Below are 20,630 nucleotides of genomic sequence, written 5' to 3'. Positions count from 1 at the left end.
ACTGGTTTGCCACGTGGCCCTCTTTACATCTGGAAGACCTGAACCCACCAGAGCAAGGGTGTCACATACTACCAGTGCATACAGACGCCAACAACCCATTGTCACACAGCACATGCATGGTCCCCTTCCTGGCCGGGTCCTGCATGGCCCCACCCCGGGACTGTTCCTTCCAGGGCTTGTGGACAGACAGGATGCCAGTGACTCTCCTGCACCCGTGGCAAGACCGTGTGTCCTGTATGAGTGGGTGACCGGGGCCTTTGCCAGCAGCGGAGTTTTTGAGTAGACAGAGGAACCCATTTCCTTTGGAATCCAGAGGTACAGAAAGCAAGGGTCTGGCTGTTTGCTTCTGTTGTGAGTCTAGACTATGGCCCTTCCCAGCTTCTAGGCTCCAGGTTAAGGGAAGTGGCTGGTACGAGGTGGGTGGCAGGAGACGAGGTCACCATGAAGCTTTCAGATTTTAACCTGAGATGGAGAGGCAGCCTTTAAACAGCACCTTTCACCATTAGGCATACAGGGGCCCTTCAAGTCTCCACCCAGAGCCAACTCGGGGGAGCTACAGTGGGCAGGGCAGAGATAACCCTCAGCTGAGCCCATCTGGTCCTGCAGATGCTGCGTCCACCCCTGCTGCCTCACTCAGCTCCCAACAACTCAGCCGGCACAGGGGCCTCCCTGCTCTGACTCGCGAGACCCCTGGGGAAGTGACCACCTCTCTTTGAGAGGGGAGTCTAAGCCGTGGGCATTAGGGTGGGATACCTGGAGCATTCCAGGTGTTTGGAGCTATTAATATTTACGTATTCTTCTGACAACTAAGAGCAGGATGTGTGCTTCAGTGGGACTATAGTTTGAATACCTGAATGCCAAAAAAAAAAACCACACACACTTGAGTACACATGACAGGAGTGAAGCAGTCCTGGGGTTGAGTCCCCAGTCTGTCACTTAGCTGTGTGACTTTGGACAATGTCCTCTCTGCTGTGTACCCTGTATTTCTTCAACCACAAAACAGAGTTAATAACCTCCACGTGCTAACAGTGACGGGGGCTGGTGCAGGGAATGGAAAGTAACCAGGCACATAGTAGGTGCTCATTGCTGTAGAGGTAAACTTGATCTGTCTTTTCCATCCTTGGTACACGTATATTAGTCCGTTTTCACAGTGCTGATAAAGACATACCTGAGACTGCACAGTTTACAGAAAAAAGAAAGGTTTAATGGACTTACAGTTCCACGTGCCTGTGGAGGCCTCACAATCACGGTAGAAGGCAAGGAGGAGCAAGTCACGTGTTGCATCAGGCAAACAGAGCTGTGCTAGGAAACTCTCCCTTATAAAACCACATCTCAGGAGAGTTATTCCCTGTCACAAAGAAGAGAACAGGAAAGACCCGCCCCTGTGATTCAGTTATCTCCCACTGGGTCCCTCCCATGATACTTGGGAATTCAACATGAGATATGGTTTGGTTGTGTCCCCACCCAAATCACCAACCCAACAAGGATAATACAGGTGGAACATAGATGCCACATTGATCTACTGATAATTATAAACAATTACCAAGAAGAGAGGATACATCTTCATTTCTGAATCCATCTAGAACTGCTGTGATTAAAGCTATTATTTTGACTAGAAAACTAAGAAAACATGATGAGAAAATTAGACATTTAAACAGTTACCTTCCATGCAAGAACATTTATTAAAGGAAATTTTAGGATTGCTTTCAAAATATATGAAAATAAAGGGATTAAGATTAAACAGTCACAGGTAAGATCAGGCTGGTTTGGTTTTCCCAGGGCTGGGAGTGCAGCCAGAAGCCCTAGGAGGATGAGAGCAGGGATGAAGAGAAAGTAAATTCCCTGCACCTCCATCCACTCATTCCTCCAGTTAGTACTTACTTGTGCACCATTTCAGATCCTGATAGTTCAACAGCAGATAAAGCATCTGCTCTCATGGAGGACACAGACGTTGAATAGTGAAGCAGACATGCATGTGTCAGGTGGCAATTCCCAGTGAGAAGACAGGAAAGGACATCACAGCCATTGTGGAGCACAAGAAACCTGCTGGGGATGTGCCGTTTATGGTCCAGGAAGACCACAAGGATAGTTTAACATGAAGTGGAGACCTGAGGCAGTGAGCCAGGCTGTGGACACAACAGGTGCAAAGGTCCTGAAGCCGTGAGGACTTGGCCCCCAGGAGAAGCAGCAAGGAAGCCAGGGCAGCCCAGGCACAGAGGCCTTGCAGCCAAGGGGATTCTGGCTGCCATGTGGAGCTAGCAGAGGGTAGAGGTGTTATGGCTGATGGAACAGGTAAGTTAGGGGACAGTGTGTCGGGCAGCCTGGGAAGCAGTATTCTCAAAGTAGACCTACCAGAACGTGCTGCTGGTTTGAATGTGGGTGTGAAAGAGTCAGGAACTAGAAAAACAGAGTCCCGAGATGGGGTTAACATCCCCCTACCTCACGAGGAGGATTAAATACACTGCCAGTCAGCCTCAGCACCACCAAGCTGTCCCATGGGACGCAGGTAGGATTCACGCTCCAGGCACCATCTCCTGTAGTGAAACCTGACCCGAGTTCCTGTCTGGGTTCGGCATAGCTTGACACCTATCACTGCCTAAGCCTCCTACTGTGAAGCTACAGCTGCTCACACTTGCCTGGCCACGAAGCAAGATGGGCTCAAGGATGCACTGCCTTACTGAGCCCCGCATTCCAAACTGGAGTTGAGCAAAATTAGCCGCTTCTTTCAGCAGCGGTTCTAGCGCTGTACAGGGGCTGGTCCTAGGGGTTCAGGGACACCTCAATTCCCAGCCTGCCCTGAAGGTAGTTAGTCTGTTGGGAGCTGGGGAGAGACAGCTTGGCACAGTGGTCTGAACGTGGCATCCTGGACTTTAGCACTGCTCATGCCTATTTATAGGAAGGCAGGCACCACTGCTGGCATGGACAGGGCCAGGCATGATGTGCAAAGATGTTACTAAGGGACATTGAGGTCCATTTCTTGGGTGTAGCAGGAATTTTCTGTCCCTGTTCATTCTTAATCGTGGCCATACACATTCACTACCTTGTTCCTCCCACAGGCCACATTGGATCCTGCCACAGTGCTGAGTCACCTTTCCTTCCTCCTGGCTTACCAGGTGTGGACCTCACTGGGAAGGGCGGAGGCTACTGTCCCTGGAGCTCTGTTCTCCTGGCTTGGTGCCTCCATGGGGAATGATACTGGGGGCTCTGCACCCACATGGAAAGGAGTCCCACGCCTTCTAAGGTCTCCTTTGTAACCTACCCCTGGCCCCCCAGACCGTGCCACATCCCTGTAGCATGTCATCTGTGTGTCTTGGATGGCACCGGGCTTTCAGGATGAGTTGTCATAGTTGTCTTGAGAATTTCCTGTCTGGGGCCTTTCCATGACACTAGCTTCCGCATAAGTCCCACTCCAGGCCGGGGTACTGTGTCCAAGCCCCACAGAGAAAGAGGCTCCTCAGGGGCCTCATTTGGTCTCAACACGGCAGGAACTGAAGTTTAAAGCCCAGAGCACTGCAGGGCATTGTGCTGGTGTAGGAGTTGCAGGTCCGGGTCTCCAAGGTATTTTCTGTGCTGAGCTCATCCGTCATCCACCACAGCGCTGGGTCAGAGCTGGGCTGGTGTTTTTCCCCCAGTGGGCCCAGCCCCGTCTAGCTCTAAGTTCCTCCGCTATGCAGCCAGGGCTCTTGGCTTGGACCCTGCACGTAGCAGCACTCACTCGGGCTGTAGGTATTCTCCAGCACCTGCTATGGCCTGGCGCTTAGGGAACACTCAAGCAACAGGACAAGCAAGGGTCCTGCTCTCCCATGTTCTGGGTCCTTTTCAGGCAGCATAAAAGGCTTGTGGATTATCTTAGGTGAGGCCACTCTTGAAGCTGGGCAGGCATCGTAGCATTCGGCCTCATATTACATAGTGTCGTTTTTGGGGGACACAGCAGATGGAAAATCCTGGGGTCGAGTTTTGACCTTTGATTTAGCAGTTAACATCATGATCCCATTTGCTGTTCATGGAATGTCTATATGGGTCAGGCCCCCTCAAGATGCTTGTGTGTGCCAGGCACGGTGGCTCATACCTGTAATCCCAGCACTTTGGGAGGCTGAGGTGGCAGATCATTTGGGGTCAGGAGGTGGAAACCAGCCTCGCCAACACGGCAAAACTCCGTCTCTACCAAAGATTAGCCAGGAGTGGTGGTGTGCACCTGTAGTTCTGGCTACTCAGGGGGCTGAGGCAGGAGAATCTCTGGAACCTGGGAGGTAGAGGTGGAGGTTGCAGTGAACCCGAGATCGCACCACTGTACTCCAGCCCGAGCCACAGGGAGATCCTCACACACATCATTTTTCATTCTCTATCTCACACAGCCAGTAAGGCATGGAGTGGGCTTCCACCCTAGGACCCCAGCCCTAAGGCCTGTACCTTTTTCCACTCCAGATCCCTTGCCTTCCACATGCTGTCTAGAAAGAGCATCCCTGCTGAAACCAGCTTGAGGCAGTCCCAAGACGTGGCATCCTGATGTCCCGGTTGCTGCTCGGGGCCAGGACAGTCGCCAAAGTCTGTTCCAGCATTTACTTTGAGAGCTGTTGGTAATTCACAGGTGATTTCCATTTGCAGCCAAAGCCCATCATGGTTTCTGTGCCCTGTGCGGGCAGGCCTTGCCTCCGTGGCCCCGTGTGGCCATATCCCTGTGGTGAAACAGCCAAAGAGGGTTCAGACTACAACAGAGGTCAGAAAATGACAGCCCACAGGCCAAATCCTACCCGCTACCTGTTTTTGTAAATAAAGTTTTATTAGAACATGCCCATTCATTCACACTTGATGTTTTAAAGGCAAAGTTGAAGAGTTGTAACTGAGGTGGAATGGCTCCCTAGAGCCTAATATGTTTACAGTCTCACCCTTTATAAGAAGTTTGCTAACCTATGGGCTGGAATACTGAGGCTGATGTACACCCACATCTAAGGGAATACCTTGCATACCACATGTAGTGATATGGAAAAATCTCCGTGACATCATCACTAAGAGGAAAAAGCATGGAAGAGCACCACACATAATACCTATTTTTAGAAATAGCAAATATGGGCTGGACATAGTGGCTTGTGCCTGTAATCCCAGCAGTGTGGGAGGCCCAGGTGGTTGGGTCACCTGAGGTTAGGAGTTTGAGAAGAGCTTGGCCAACATGAGGAAACCCCGTCTCTACTAAAAATACAAAAATTAGCCAGGCAGGGTGGTGCACGCCTGTAGTCCCAGCTACTCCAGAGTCTGAGGCAGGAGAATCACTTGAACCCGGGAGGTGGAGGTTGCAGTGAGCCGACATTGTGTCACTGCACTCCAGTCTGGGAGACAGAGTGAGACTGAGTCTCCCAAAAGAAAAAAAAATACCAAATGTGAGGATATATACTTACACCTTGTGCATACATACATGCTTCTATATGTAATGGATACCTCTAGAAACATACCTTAAAAAATACCCGTGGCTTACTGGAGGACCAAGGTGGGGAGACTCACTTTTTCATGTATTCACGCCCTCATGCTTATTCTGCATTTTTTGAATACAAAAAAGGTGATGAAATAAAATAGTTCAAAAAGTATATAGAGGCTGAAGAGCTGAGATGAGGAAAATGGAGCACAGAATATGTTTTGCTTTATTTACGTTTTTACGGATGATTTTTGAGCGGTATTTTCACGATCGACTCTTTCTGGGAGGAAACGTGTGAGGGGAGGGGAAGCTCAGAATTGCTCGTTTTATTTAAGTGGAAATTTTTAGTTGAATCATAAAGGTAAGAACAGCTCAGGGCACAACAGAAAGGTGTTCTCGGTCTAAATATTTCTTCTCTGGCCGAGTGATGGGCTCCTAAGCATGGTGCCATCCAGATAAAGGAAGTGGGGTGTGTTCATCTTCATTTGATCCTCTCCTTTCCTTGGATGAAATGTGGTCTGAAACAGTGGTCCACAGCTGCCGGGAGAATCTCAGAAAACCTTCAGTACCATCGTGCAGACTTCCCCACAGAGAGCCTTCAGGAACAGAGTGCCCTCAGATCTGCCATCTTCTGAGGACAGTCAAAAAATCACTTCTCCAGGAGGTTCAGACACCATTGAATGTTTAACCAGTTTCTCAACCCACCAAAAAGCCACTTGTAACCTCAGAGATATGTGGAATCATTCTTTTGGGAGCTAGTCTTTCCATTTGCAGAACTTCCCCAACGGTACAACTGCTTTGAAGTTGGGGTCTCAGCCACAGCTTGCACGTTGGATCCCCCAGCATGCTTTTAGAAATACAGGGGCCAGGAACTGCCTGGTTAATGCAACATTAATCTTTGGGCCTGAGCATCAGGATCTTTTTAAAATTCCCCAGGTGGATTTGTAAGGTGCATCCAAAGTTGAGAAACCGTGCTTTCAAAAGGTTGGAACAAATTCTGGTGTTAGAATCAGATATGAGTCTGAGGCATCAACCCAGCCAGTATTTTCTGAGCTTTGGTTTCTGTTTCCGTGCAGTAGGATGAAAATGCCACCCTCCTTTCAGGTGGTGAGCCAGCTTCTGGAAAGGAACAGCTGATGAGAAATAATTACTTCCTGGCTGCCTTGTACACATAGCAGGGGCCTGCTTCAGAAGCACATGGGTATCAGAGTGAAACTTCTGTATCCCCTCTTCAGTTTGGCCACTTAGCTGTTGCTGGGGATACAGGACTAAGCAGGTGACATTTCTAGCCTGTCTGCTCATCTGTAAGGTGGAGATCTCTATACCCAACCACACAGAGCCACTGTGAGGATCCACTGACATCAGATCCCTCAGCCAGGTTGTGCCCAACACAGTGCCATGTGACAGCAGCTCCTGCTGGTCCCTGTCTCTAAAAAAAAAAGGTGGCAAGTCCAGGCTCGTATGGGAAGGATTATTTGGGGCACTGAGTCTCTGTCTCAGCCACTCAGCTGTGCTATCTCAGTGAGTGCAACCATGGCTGATACAGAAATGCCCGAGTGAGGCCGCGTTCCAGTACAGCTTCATCTAGAAATCCTGTAGAAAGGGAAACAGCAGCAGATGAGGAAGGAGAGGACCGTGGAGTCAGACACCCAGCCCCATGCCCCAGGCTCTGCCTCCTAGGGGCTCCTAATCCTAAGCCCCAGCCAGTTAATTTCTGTGCCTCAGTTTCCTCAGTTAGAAGAAGTGATAATGAAACCTCTCTCCTGGCTTATATGAGGGTTTAATGAGCCATTACCTGTAAGACAGCAATGATGGCACCCGGTGCAGAGCAGTAGTGACGTCATGGTCAGTTCTTCCGGCTCAAGAGCTGGAGTGAAGTACCTCTGTCCATCTCATCACCAACCATTGGGCCTCAGGAATCTCGCTCAAAAATAGCCTGCCAAATAGGCCTTCATTTCTCAGTGATGTCCCCAGCACTGGCACACAGGCCAGCCAAGTTGCTGCCCTCATGGAGTTTACATTCTCATGGGGATGACTGAAAAAGCCAAAACCAAACACCAATCCGATAGAAGGATTGCAATGGGAGACCCAGGCCATAAAGGATGTTTGCAAGGGTTGGGGAAAGATTTAGATTGGGTGACTGATAAATCTCCAGTGAAGTCACTTCTGAGCTAAGATGCGAATGCATCTCAGCTCAGGGATTTGAGTCGTCCTGGAGGAGGGAACAGCCAGCAGTGTGACACAGTGACCTGCCAGAGAGGGGAGAGGGCATGGCAGATGGCAGGGCCTGGGGAGACGTGGACATGGGGGCAGGAGATAGAGCTGATTGCTCTCGGCCTTGTCTGCCATGTCATTAGGAGCATGGATTGTATTGACTACAGCAAGCACTGTCTGAGGGACTGAAGTCAGGAGAGTGGAACTCAATTAGCTTTAAGAGGCTGTGGACACTAATTGGAGATAACTCCAAAGCAACACTCACCTGCATGTAGTTCAGGGTTGGCCTTGGGCATCTGGCTCACAGCTGTGAGGTCCTTCCTGAGATTTTTGGATCCTTAAGTCAGTATACAGCTGCAGTTATTTTCAGTGGCCGTGCTAGCAGATAGGGACTTGGGAATATGGAGGGAGATCTCACAAGATTACTGCCGCCTACGGCCACCCATCCAGGCACACAGAGGAAGAGGAAAATGAGTGGGCACCCAGCCCTGGGAAACCCCCTGACAAGGGCAGGTAGAGAAGCCAGCCCGTCATCTTAGAGCTTGCCAGACGTGCTCTCAAGTTGAACGTATAAGTAGTTCTGGTGGTTGAAAACCGGGTCTGACACACTCCAACCTGCTGAGCATGGTGTAGACTAGCTCAGACCAGCCCCAGCTGCTTAGACCAGGCAGGGCAGATGCACACTTACCATCACAGTGCTGGAAGAGGGGCCCAGCAGAGCGCTCCAGGGGGCTAAGCAGGAGCTGCGGGCCCTTTGTGAAGATGCTGCTCCCCTCCCCCCACCCCACCCCCGCAAGATAGAGTTTCACGCTTGTTGCCCAGGGTGGAGTGCAATGACGTGATCTTGGCTCACTGCAATCTCCACCTCCTGGGTTCAAGCAGTTCTGCCTCAGCCTACCATGCAGCTGGGATTACAAGCACATACTACCCTCCCCCGTTTTTTTTTTTTTTTTTTTTAAAGTACAGACAGGGTTTCACCATGTTGGCCAGGCTGGTCTCGAACTCCTGACGTTGTGATCCACCCACCTAGGCCTCCCAAAGTGCTGGGATTTGAGATGGAGTTTCTTTTGCCCAGGCTAGAGTGCAGTGGCATGATCTCAGGTCACTGCAACCTCCACCTCCCGGGTTCAAGTGATTCTCTTGCCTCAGCCTCTCGAGTAGCTGGGACTACAGGCATCCACCACTACATTTGGCTAATTTTTGTATTTTTAGTAGAGACGGGCTTATAGCACGTTGGCCAGGCTGGTCCGTAACTCCTGACCTCAAGTGATCCTCCCACCTTGGCCTCCCAAAAGCACTGGGATTACAGGTCTCAGCCATCTTGCCCAGCCAGAGTGTTTTGTTATTTACTGCGTTTTAATTAAATGAGCAATGCGTGAATAAATTCTGGCTTAAACCATTTGAACGATGAGCATATATGGAGCAAAATATGAACATCTCCCTTGGCTGCATCCTCGTCTCCGCCTGTTGGTGTGTCTGTATATACATGGGTGCTTGCTTCATATAAAACTACAATGGGACTGTTGTCTGTTGGTCTGTAGCTTTCCCCTTACGTGTGTCTTGAAGATGTTTCTGTGCCCCTATGCACGTGTGTGTGTCGTCCTGTGTAACAGCAGCATGTCCTGTTTCCACACACCTGCCATCCCGGGTCCATGGGTACAAGGTGGTTTCCAAGCTTCCTCAGAAGGACACTGCATTGAACATCCTCGCACACTTTTTTGTGAACTTGCTCAACAATTTCTTAAAGCCGATACCAAGATGTGGAGCTCCCAAGTCAGAGGAGCTCACACACACACACCTGCCTCATTTTCCCCAGTTTGTGCCTCTGCTAACCACAGGAGCGCCATTTCTCAGCATCCCTGCCCATGCTTGGTAACAGCTATCTTCGAATCTTTCTCAGTTTGCATTTTCCTGATGAGTCGAACGTGCCTTCTCTCCCTAGAGAATGCAATTGTTCATTGCAGAAATTTGTATTCAGCACCTGTTCTGTGCCTTTGTCTGTCTCTAGGTGCCAGGGTGCTAAGGGAAGAGGACAGTTACATCAGCATGCCACACGGCTTCCAGAGAAAGTGACAGAGGTGGTGAGGGGATCAGCTGGCCAGACCGCCTTTCCTACAGAGGGAGGCAGGAGTGTGCTTGTCTGGTGCCACTGAGGGGCCTTGAGGCTGGGTGGATTTGTGGGGACGAGGGAAGGACGCAGAAAGGTGAAAGGGCTGATGAGGATCTTGGAGACTATCGGAAGGCTTATTCTCCGAGACAGACTTGGTGCAGGAGTGACACGGTCTGGAATTAGTGGGGTTACTCAGGTGTGGCATGGAGACTGGACTATAGGCAGCTGCTGGGTACAGGGAGAAATGGAAGTGAGATGAGGGTGCTCAAACCCAGGGTATGACCTCCCAGAGGGCAGGGACGCTGTCTGCTCAGTCCCTCTCGTAGCCCCCGTGCTTCTTGGCACGTGAGAAACACGTTGGTCAACTTTTGTCCCATGAGGCACTCTCTACTTTTCCCTGCTCCTCTGCTGGGCTGACGGCCCCTCAGTTTGCTCTGTAGGAACGCCTCGTGCACGCAGAGCGTTTCCCTAGCTGCCATGTCCCAGGCCAACTTTTGTTGCTGGGAGTCAGTTCTAGGTCTCAACCCTTAAGTATTTTTGCGTGTGGTATGAGGTCTGTTTATATCACACCGACTTGTTACACCACCTGCATGGCTATCCATTTTCAAGCGTTTTTTTTTTTGGGGGGGGGTTCACTTGTCCTCTGGACTCGTGCCATCTCACTGTAGTGCTGAGTGAGGCTTAAAGGGCGCTTTTCTTATTCTTATAAAATTAACAGTCTGCGCTTTCAATGAGAGGCAAGTATGGGTTATTACTCTTATGTTCTCAAAGTGATGGTTGGAGAGGTTAAAGAGCTTTGTCGCCGTGACACGTCCCAGATGTTGCTGAGTATGAAATCCAACCCAGGGCCTTCTAATTGCGAGATTGGGTTCATGGCGTCACACACCTCCTCCGTGTCTAAGCTGGCAAGTTCAAGGTCCTGTGGGTCCAGTGGGCAGCGGTCTGACTATAGTGGAGCTAGACCAAGACAGACCACACTTTGACTTCGCTTACCTGGTTGAGTGCACCAGACATAAGTCTAGGCACTGGGGATATAATGGGGAAGATGACACTTCAGATGGCAACAGATGCTGTGAACAAACTCCAGGGAACTCTTAGGCGAAGGCCAAAAGCACAAGGAGGAGTTAGGGCATGGTGGGCAGTCCCTGTGTTGCTAGCTAGAGGAAGTGACGATGGAATTATAGCCGTGGGAAACATTTGCATTTGATTCTGAACGCAGTGCGAAGCTATAGAAGGGTTTGGTCTGAGGAAGGGTCAAGGCAAGAAGGGAGGGTGTCTAGGTTTAGGAGACACAGCAGAGACAGAAGTGGAAGCAGTAGACGTGTGTCTAGAGGCAGAAGCCAAAGGCCAGTGGGTGGATTTGCTTTGGAATGTGAAAAGGAAAAATTAAGGCACCCCCAGAGTTCTGGTTTCATCATTGGACTTGGCAGTTGCCCCGTTTAGTAAAGTACGGAAGCCCAGAGAAGGAACAGAAGTTTGATGGGGGAAAAAAATTGAATTTTTTTTTTTTGAGATAGGGTTTCTGTCTCCTTGCCTGGAGTGTAGTGGCATGATCTCGGCTCACTACAGCCTCTGCGTCTCAGGCTCAAGCAGTCCTCCCACCTCTGCCTCCTTAGTAGCTGGATTACAGGTACACGCCACATCTGGTTTTTTTTTTTTTTTTTTTTAAATAGAGATGGGGTCTTGCTATGTGGCCCAAGCTGGCCTCAGACTGCAAGGCTCAAGCCATCCAGCTGCCTCAACCTCAGAGTGCTGAGATTAGAGACATGAGTCACTGCACCTGGTCACAATTTCCATTTTGGCCACGTTCAAGGTAGATACAAGGACTCCAGAGCTCCAAAGGGAAGGGCCGACATACGAATTTGGGAAGCTTTGCCATTTGGATCTACGGAAAGACACGTGGGGAGTACAGGCAGAAGAGACCTGGGACCCTGTACGATTTAGTGGCAAAGTAGTCTTCAGAGAGATGAGAGGAACCTGAGAAGAGGGTGGAGATGCTCAATGGTTGAGGGCTTGCAAATAGAAACAAGCCACCGTTGGCTTGACACGGAGTTTGGTGTGACCTTGGCTCAATGCAACCTCTGCCTCCTGGGTTCAAGCAATTCTTCTGCTTCAGCCTCCGAAGTAGCTGGGATTACAGGAACACAGCACCTCGCCCAACTAATTTTTGCATTTTCAGTGGAGTCAGTGTTTCACCATGTTGGCTAGGCTGATCTCAAACTCCTGACGTCAAATGATCCATCCTCCTTGGCGTCCCAGAATGCTAGGATTGCAGGTGTGAGCCACTACACCCAGGCCAAAAAATCTTTTTGATGACTGACAGTGCAGTAGGCTTCTTTGATACCAGCATCACCTCAGACGCAGGGTACTGCAGTGCATTGTGATGTCACTAAGCAACAGATATTTTTCAGCTCCATCGTGATCTTACCCGATCACTATCGTATCTGCAAGTCTGTTGTTCACCAAAACATCAATGTCACATGACCATAGCCATTCTAGCAAATGGAGGAGGGCCCGTGTAGGGAACTGGAGGATTGTCAACTCCTCAGGGAAGGTGGGATGCGTTTTGTCTTCTGCTTAAGTTTTTGGCCAGGGTTGGTTGGGCCGGGTGCTGCAGTGGGGAGAGCACTGTGAGGGAATTGGCTGGGATTACAATAGAGATGATTATGTTCTGAACATCCCATGGAAAGTGGAGGACAGGGCAACTGAGCATTAGAAGAGCAGCAGAATTCAGGGAGAATCCTTTTCCATCCTTAGAAAGTTAGGCATAATGCATCTTAGTTTTCAATAAGCACCGTTTACCCCAGCAGAACCATCACACAGCCTCTCTTCAGCCCACCCTAGTAGATGGTATTTGAGGCCTTACTGAAGTGTCAGCCTGAGCCAGGTCTGAAACCCGAGATACCCACTTAAGGTGACCAGGGGCTATCAAGAAAGAGGCCCTCAGCATCACAGCCATTGGTAAACAGCCACCATTGGTAACCATCGGTGAAAGCTGACATCAAGAAAGCATTGGTAGATTGCTCTATGAACCTAAGGCATCCTTGAAAGTCAGGCACAGTGTATCTTTAGTTTTTAATGAGCACTGTTTACCCCGGGGATGCACGTGCCCCAGAGTGTATGGCCTCTCAGTACCCCATCCGTGGTGGATCCATACACCTGTCACTGTCCCAGCTGCTCCCATAGTCCAGGCCCCAAGCTCAGAAGAAATCCATTCCGCATCTCCCCATCTTACTGGTCCTTGTGCCTGGGATCCGAGTCCACCTCCATTCGATTTCTATGGGGGCACTGCACAAGCCTCACCACTAGGCTCCCTGTCTCAGGCTTGTCTTTGTCCGTAACACTCCCGGGCCCACTGGGTGATCATCCTGCGTTGTAGAATCTGAAGCAGTTTATCTGCCAGATGGGGCGCCCTAGGGACAGGTCCACAGTGGCCAAGATCCACAAGAGGGTCAAAAGCAGCCCATTTGCAGAAAATGTGCCTGAGTTTGCTTCAGGCCCTGGATTCATTGTCCTGTTTAATGTCATAGGTAGTTGATATCAGCCCCATTTTTCAGATAATAGAGGGATTAAGAGACTTTAAAGAAATTTACACAGATATGGGGAAAGAGAGAAAAGACTCCTTTTAAGCAAGTAAATTCACAGGTCCCAACTGCAATGTCGAAGCCTACTGCTCTGTCCTCTGCTCCTTAGTCTAGGATGAGTAGTAATCAGATCAGGCTTGGGTCCCTCTTCTGTCCCATAGGCCAGGGGTCCCCAACCCCTGGGCCCAGTACCAGTCCATAGCCTGTTAGGAACTGGGCTACATAGTGGGTGAGCAGAGCTCCGTCTGTATTTACAGTCGCTGCCCATCATTCACATCACCACCTGAGCTCCACCTCCTGTCAGATCAGCAGCAGCATTCGATTCTCACAGGCTTACAAACCCTATTGTGAAGTGCCCATGTGAGGGATCTAGGCTGCGTGCTCCTTATGAGAATCTCATGCCAGGATGATCTCTCACCCTTCTCCCATCGCCCCCAGAAGGGACCCTCTAGTTGCAGGAAAACAAGCTCAGGGCTGCCAGTGATTCTACATTATGATGAGTTGTAGAATTATTTCCTTATTTATTGCAATGTAGTAACTGTAGAAATACAATGTACAAATGTAACACACTTTATATCTCAAAACCACCCCCACCCACCCCCCCCCCCCCCCAATCTGTGGAAAAATTTTTCTTATACAAAACTCGTCCCTGGTGCCAAAAAGGTTGGGGACTGCTGCCACGTGACCTTGGAGGTAGCCCTCTGTCCGAATGTAAGCCACATTCTGCTTGTCTAACACGGGCCTGGGGCAGTAACCTCTGTAGCTTCCCATCTGCCGTCGTGAGTACAGCAAGAAATAGATGAAAGCCTCACAGCAGTCACTCCGCAAGCCTTACACAGCACCTTTGTCCTTCCTATCTTCCAGGCCATTTCCACCATCATCTCCGGCATTCTAAGGCCAGACTTCTTTGATTTAAAACAATACCAAATTTGGGAGGCTGAAGCAGGAGAATGGCGTGAACCCAGGAGGTGGAGCTTGCAGTGAGCCGAGATTGCACCACTGCACTCCAACCTGGGCAACAGAACAAGACTCCATCATCAAACAAAACAAAACAGAAAAATGACTAGAAAACTATATACTACTGTCCTAACAGTGGTTATCCACAAAGGGTGGATTGACAAGCTATTTCATTTCTGTGTTCCACCCGCCAAATAAGCCTTTATCACTCTTTTTTATGAGAGAATTCGGTAGATTGTTCTTGCTTCCCTTTTCACCATTTAACTTGTGCTTGTAGAAGAGCAAGTGCACAGCCAGAGCTTGCAGAAGAAAAGCCTGAAGCTTAAAAATATCAGGAACCGAGCAGCCATGTCACAGTGTTACTGAAAGCACACTCGAAACATCATGGAAACAATGCTGGGTTTACTAAAGGGATTTACGTTCATCTGGTGACAGGTCGTGCCCTCAGTATTTTGAGTTCTTTAGTTCCCAAAAGCCACAGTGTCTTTTGGGTTCTTGCCTGGGAGTCACACATACCTTCTGCTTTTCTGGGCATGCCTGTCCGGGCCGCCACCTTCCAGACCATTTCTATTTATGGTTGAAACCTTGCTCAGTGTGACTCCTTGGGGACTGTCCATCTGTACCTCTCATGAAGCAGCAAGCAACAGCTGCCTTGTCAGATACCCACACCTTGTGCCGCCAACCTAACTGTAGCGTCTTGGGGGCTGGACCTGGATGCATTTCCATCTAGTCATCGACTCTGGGCTCACACTGCACACATTCAAGATCAAAACCAGCCTCTGCTCCTGATTAGCCATAGGATTTATCCTCCCTGCTTTATTTGCCACACCCGTAAGATTAGGATGGTAATTACAGCACCCCCTTCACTCACGTGGCCGGCTTAAGGATGCTATGAGAATTTGTGTTACTCGTTTAGTTCAAGATTTGACAAGCAGTGGCTTCTTTAATCCTTTCAAAATAAATAATTCAAGTACCTTGTGGTGTTGGGATCCAAAGAGAACCAGACCCAGACCTGCCTTCAAAGGAGGCTTGGGTATTGCCACAGCCGTTTCTGGATCACTTGTGGATGGTGGAAGTCTTGGAGACCCATTTCAAACCCAGAGGCAGGAGGTAAAAAGCCTTGATGGATGCCAGCATAGTTCACAGTGGAACTGGATTTCACGGGGCACCCATCGCGCAGTTCTGAGGCCCAGGTGTTGCCTAGGAATGAATTCAAAGGCCATTCAGCTTGGTATGCTGATACCGCCCCTCGGGACCCCCACAGCCACACAGTACAGAAGGCAGGGCAAGGCCACTCTCCCTCCCACTCCACAGATCCAAGGGACTAAGATGCAGGGAGCACATTCTCCGTGATTTCCACATCCCAGAGGCAGAACTGGGTTTTCAAACTGGTAATATGCACAGACTGATGAGGGAGCTGGGTCGTGGAGGATGCTGGCCACATCCCCGCCACACACACAGCTCAGTCCTAGCTAGCTTGCAGGGATCCAGCCCTCCAAACTCCAAAGGCAGCTCCTAGTAAATGGAGTATTGACCAGCTCGCCAAACCCAGATCACAGGTGAAGCAAAGTGAAAAGCTAGTCTCTCCTTGCAGCCGTTTTCACTGATTATCAGTTGAGGCTGTCTGATCAATTTCAGCCGCATGCTGGTGACACGGCACCACGCAGTGTACCCCAGAGGCTTATTTAAAAAAAAAAAAACAGCCACCCCTGGGGACCTCGGCAGGTGCCCTCACACAGAGACCCCCTTTGCCCCAACTCCCCAGTGCTGTGATAAGTTACCAGCAGCAGGGAGGATGGAGTCGGAGTTTCTGAAACTAACACCATGCGTGTGTGTCAGAACCATGCGTGGCCTGGCAGGGGGCTCATTACTGCAGTTTACATCCCTGTATCAGCAGGGGAGGGGAGGCAGTGCCCTGGGGACGCATGGGCTATCTCCTAGGTGACCGTGGCATCCTAAGAGTTCTTTCTCCAGTTGCCTTCCAGATGATCTCAGAGCCAGGTGCAGCCCTGGGTATGTGATGTCCCTAGAGTGTTTCCCAGCTTGCTGACAATGGACCCTGCAACCCAGGAGGCCTGGCCCCTCGTGGATTTGGGGATGGAATCCTCTGTGCCATTTCCTTCCCGTGTTTTCTGCCCAGTAGTTTGAACTGCATTTCTAAGGCCATTCCATTCCCTGTGTGACCCCCAAATACCTTTGGCAATACCAGGTCTGAGGAGTAAGATTGAGGTCTGACCTGAGCATAAGGTTCGCAGAGGAGTGAACCCTGCTAGAGGCAGCCACGGCCAAGTTCAGAACCCGGAGGGCGACGGCATTCACTAAGCAGCATCCCACAGGCTACGCTCCATCCCAGCATCAAACGTGATCCTTGGCTTTGCCTCAAGAACCTGCAGGGCAGATCCTGTGATTTCCCCCTTCATGTATTTTTGCTTGCACCATTTTTAAAAACAGCTCAAGATACAGATCACACACCATACAATTCACCCATTTAAAGTGCACACAGCTCAGTAGTTTGACTTTGATCCCCCTTCAACAGGCAAGGAATCAGTCCTAGAAAGGAGCATCGTGACCGGCCCAAGTACCCCTGCTGGTGAATGACATGGCCGGCCGGGAGTCATGTAAGACTTTGTCTCCAAGGTCCCTACTTTTTAACCCAGAGACAGGGACAAAGGTCACTGGCTCCTGAGAGCTTCAGGCTATCGGTCTTCCCTGAGGGGCTCTTTTATGCCAGAAAAGTCCAGATTTACAGGTATTGCCTTCTTGGCGTCAAGTTTGAGATTGAAGCCTACTGTAGTACCATTTCTTGTTTTTATGGTGTACTTCCGTGAGTTTTGACAAAGGCGTGGAGCCCTGTAGTCATCACCATCAACATGTGGAACAACTCCTTTACCCCCAGATTCCCTAAACATTCCCCTATAGGCAACCCGACAGCCCCCGCTGTGTTCTTTGTCGTTCCTAGTTTTGCCTTTTCCAGAGCAGCCTATGAATGGACTCAGATTTCGGAATTTGACGATGTGCTTGAGATTTGTCCATGTTGCCAAAAACCTGCATAGTAGGAAGCAAACACTCACCTAGTACACGGGGTAGCAAAGGAACGAGGGCTGATGCATAAGAAAAGCTTCTTAAATTCAATTCGCCTTTAAAACCGTATTTATGAATATTGTTGCAAAGGCCAACATCACCTCAAAAGGTACTGCAAGAAATCCAGAATGTTACTTAGGAGAGATGCACAGAAGACACTAACAACAGAGCCTGGGAAAGGTCGCGACACCTCCTCATCCCAGCTCCAGGTGGGGCAACTCTGGGCTCAGGTATGTCACCTTCCCACAATCATGCTGGGATTCTGAGGCTCACACCCTGAAAGTGGCCTCCCCCATCATCACTGACCCCCCAGGTACCAGAGGAGCATCGGGATGTGGATCCATGGCTCAGAAAGTCTGCTTTGTGACTGGAGAAAGTCACCCTAGAGGAGTGGTTGTTATCCTGAGCCTTTTAGCACATTGATATTTCACACGTGACAGTGAAAATAGATGGCAACTAGATTTTGCTCCTTGTATGTCCTTTGTTGGTAAATTTAGCAAACCTAATAGGGTAAATGGCTCAAGTAATAGGGCCAGTAAAACGGGGAGACTGCTCCCCGCATCTGAAAGGTGTTGAGTCATCTCACACCACTGGCTGAGGGGTGTACCCCACCCCCCTTGGGTGGTGGCTTAGTTAGGCCTCCATGTGTTTATCACCAAATCTCACAGCCTGTCCTGGCCCTGGAAGGTAGAAACTGAGTCTTTTCTCTTGAACTCCCCAGAGCCCGTGATGGGCTCTGGCCTCACCTAAGAGGCACATAAAGAATGCCAGAGATGGCACTGTCATTCTTTATAGAACAACCACGATTTCCCCACCCTCATTTGCCGACCTTTCTGAAGACTGAAACACCCACCCATTTGCTGCCTTTTCTTCAGGTTGTCTATAAACATCCCTGAATACCCATCTCTCCCCATCTCTGTAGCACGAGCCGAACACCTGCAATGCCTAGATGTTGATCTTGTTCCAGAAAGATGAGGATGGGCTTTTCAGAGAAGGTTCCCTCTGCCCCCTCCAGCCCGCCCCCACACCCTTCCCCCAGGGTAGGGAGTTGAGGGGTTGCACTGGGAATAGGAGGTGGTTTGGGAAGTATGCTCTATTTTGGGAGTTTTTGTAAAAGCCTCCTTGGCTGGGTATGGTGGCTGATACATGTAATCTCAGCACTTGGGAGGCTGAGGTGAGAGGATTGCTTGAGCCCAGGAATTTGAGACCATCTTGGGCACCACAGGGAGACTGCCATCTCTAAAAGAGGAAAAAAAAGTCTCTACCCAGTTCCTTTGGTATATTACATGTCTCTACCAGTAAAAGTTCCTATGAATTTACTGGCCAGACTTCACTGGTGCTTACCTTATTTCAGGATGTCAAAGGAGCCAAATCTATTTCTAATCATCGCCAACCCCATAAATATGCATCAAGTGATGTACAATTGGCACTATTATCCTCAATGCACAGATCAGAAAGTTGTGTCTTGGGGAGGTTATGGATCTTTCTCCAAGGTCTAGAGTGTCTAACGGAAGGAACTCAAGTTTTCTGACTCTGATTATGGAATTAAGGCCTTTGGCAACCCATTCTTATGGATTGCCATCCAGACACCCCGTTTTTCTTGTTTGCGAAACTAGAACAGACCTAGCCCCAGCATTAATAGAGTCCCTGCTGGGGAGCAGGAATGGAACATACCTTGTCCACGCATTCCTCTCTCGCTTAGGCCCCAGAGCTGCAAAGCCCACTTTGTTATAAAAATGCAGTCGTGTCCGACAACAATCTGCTATCAGTGGAGCCAGCTAAGAAATGGTGTTGTCATTCCAAAAGTCTCAGTGGTACACGAGGCAGAAGTCAGCAACTAACAACGGCTGTGAAGGATGAGAATTTCACTCTGAGGATGCTGTGGGGAGGAGGCATCTGCAGCAAGGACTGGAGAGAGGATTGGTTTTAAAAAAAAAAACACAATAGATCTTAAGGCTGTCATCGTAAATGTGAGGCCTTTTAGCTTCCCTGGAAAGCAGCTGACTACAGCCTTTGTCTCTACTGATGGACACCAGTCCTGGAACGAGCTTGGCACTGGCCTCATTCACCTGTAGGGAAGGGGCCCAGTGGGGACACGTAGAGTCTTCTTCCCATCTGAATACTGGCCCTGTCCTTCCTTTACCAGTTTACATACTCCCAGTCCCACCCACCCCACGCCTTCAGATTCCACTATTCAGCCATGCAGCATTACCAGTATTAGGCTGTTCTCAATCTACAGAGATGCCAATTGCAAGAGGTTCAGCCTCACATATGCTAGCAGCCACCAGCACTCTCCGCCCAAGCTCACCATGCTCAGTAGTCCGGGTTTTGCATCTGTCACTCACTCACTGAAGCCCCTGTTCCAGCCAGATTTCTGCAGGTCTCATCCTGCGTTCTCTGGAGTCATCACAGCAGCACTGCATCCAGGCACACCTGCATGCACCCGTCTCACCACCCGCCAAGCCTGTGTCCCGAGACATGGCTCTGCTCCACAGGGCCTTGAGGATTGAACCGTCCCCGTGTCACACAAGCCCACTGTCACACCCTCAACCACAGCAGCCTACACTCACTGGGACTTCCCAGGTGCCAGGCAGAGACATGTGAGATACAGCCCTGTGACTGCTCAGTGCACACCCCTAGCTAACCCTGCCTTCCAGGAAGAGAAAGCAGCTGGGCCGGGTCTGCCTGGCTACAAAGTCCACCCCTCCCCATGGGCCTGCCACCTTCACCTGCACTCATCTTCACATATAGAAGGCTCTTCCACAGTGACCCTCAGCTCACTCCTGCTCACCCTCCTCCACGAAGCCCTCTGTGCCCTGCTCATAACAACCCGAGTTTCCTCTCACTGGGGCATCCGCCAACACTCCACCACCTCAATCTGCCCAATGTCTGCCCTCAACGAGACTGTGGCTCTCCAAGTCCGAGGCCACTTCTACACCCTCCTTCATGCCCAGCATGGTGTCTGGTGACACAGCTCATGTGTTTGAATGTTCACTGTTGCCCAGTCGTTGTCACTCTAGGCACTTGATCCCTATGGTGCTTAAAACCACCCCACCTTTATGCTATCCAAGGCTCAAAGGGCAGGCATTTGCCTACGTAAACACAGCTAGTTGGGGGCTTTAGGTAGTCCTTGAATCCTTACCACAGTACTAGAATGTGCTCGTGGTTGTCATCCCCAAATGACAAGGAAAGCAAGGCTCAGACAGCACCGCCCACAGCACGACTGAACAGAGAAACATCTGCCTCAGAGCCCTGTCCTCTCCCTACCTCTGCATAA

At 50.0% G+C, this 20,630-nt stretch overlaps 1 protein-coding gene and 1 long non-coding RNA gene across 11 annotated transcripts in view; one reads left to right on the top strand and one right to left on the bottom strand.

Annotated features, from left to right (window-relative positions):
- The window catches only part of SNX29 (sorting nexin 29), a 584,658-nt gene that overhangs the window by 555,940 nt on the left and 8,088 nt on the right, over nucleotides 1–20,630 (top strand). For 2 of the 8 annotated variants that reach the window (XM_063717592.1, XM_063717591.1), the window contains one exon: nucleotides 14,180–15,245. The exons of the other annotated variants lie outside the window; for them this stretch is intronic. In XM_063717592.1, the coding sequence (XP_063573662.1) occupies nucleotides 14,180–14,210 (31 nt within the window). In that variant the 3' untranslated portion in view covers nucleotides 14,211–15,245. Of the gene's footprint in view, nucleotides 1–14,179; nucleotides 15,246–20,630 lie in introns of those variants that run through there. 8 annotated transcript variants of the gene reach the window in all.
- Nucleotides 1,672–19,913, bottom strand: LOC129050920 (uncharacterized). 3 transcript variants are annotated; one of them, XR_008514822.1, is made up of 7 exons: nucleotides 19,662–19,913; nucleotides 19,028–19,261; nucleotides 18,500–18,592; nucleotides 15,247–15,472; nucleotides 7,887–8,053; nucleotides 7,203–7,442; nucleotides 1,672–7,000 (listed from the first exon to the last, which is right to left on the bottom strand). It is a non-coding gene; the product is annotated as an uncharacterized LOC129050920 (long non-coding RNA). The 3 variants fall into 3 exon arrangements; XR_008514823.1 differs by having other exon boundaries at nucleotides 7,887–7,958; XR_008514824.1 differs by having other exon boundaries at nucleotides 19,028–19,200.

The sequence above is a fragment of the Pongo abelii genome, chromosome 18, assembly GCF_028885655.2.
Source record: "Pongo abelii isolate AG06213 chromosome 18, NHGRI_mPonAbe1-v2.0_pri, whole genome shotgun sequence".
In the NCBI taxonomy this organism is placed as follows: domain Eukaryota; kingdom Metazoa; phylum Chordata; class Mammalia; order Primates; family Hominidae; genus Pongo; species Pongo abelii.
This window is presented reverse-complemented; position numbering and strand designations above follow the sequence as displayed.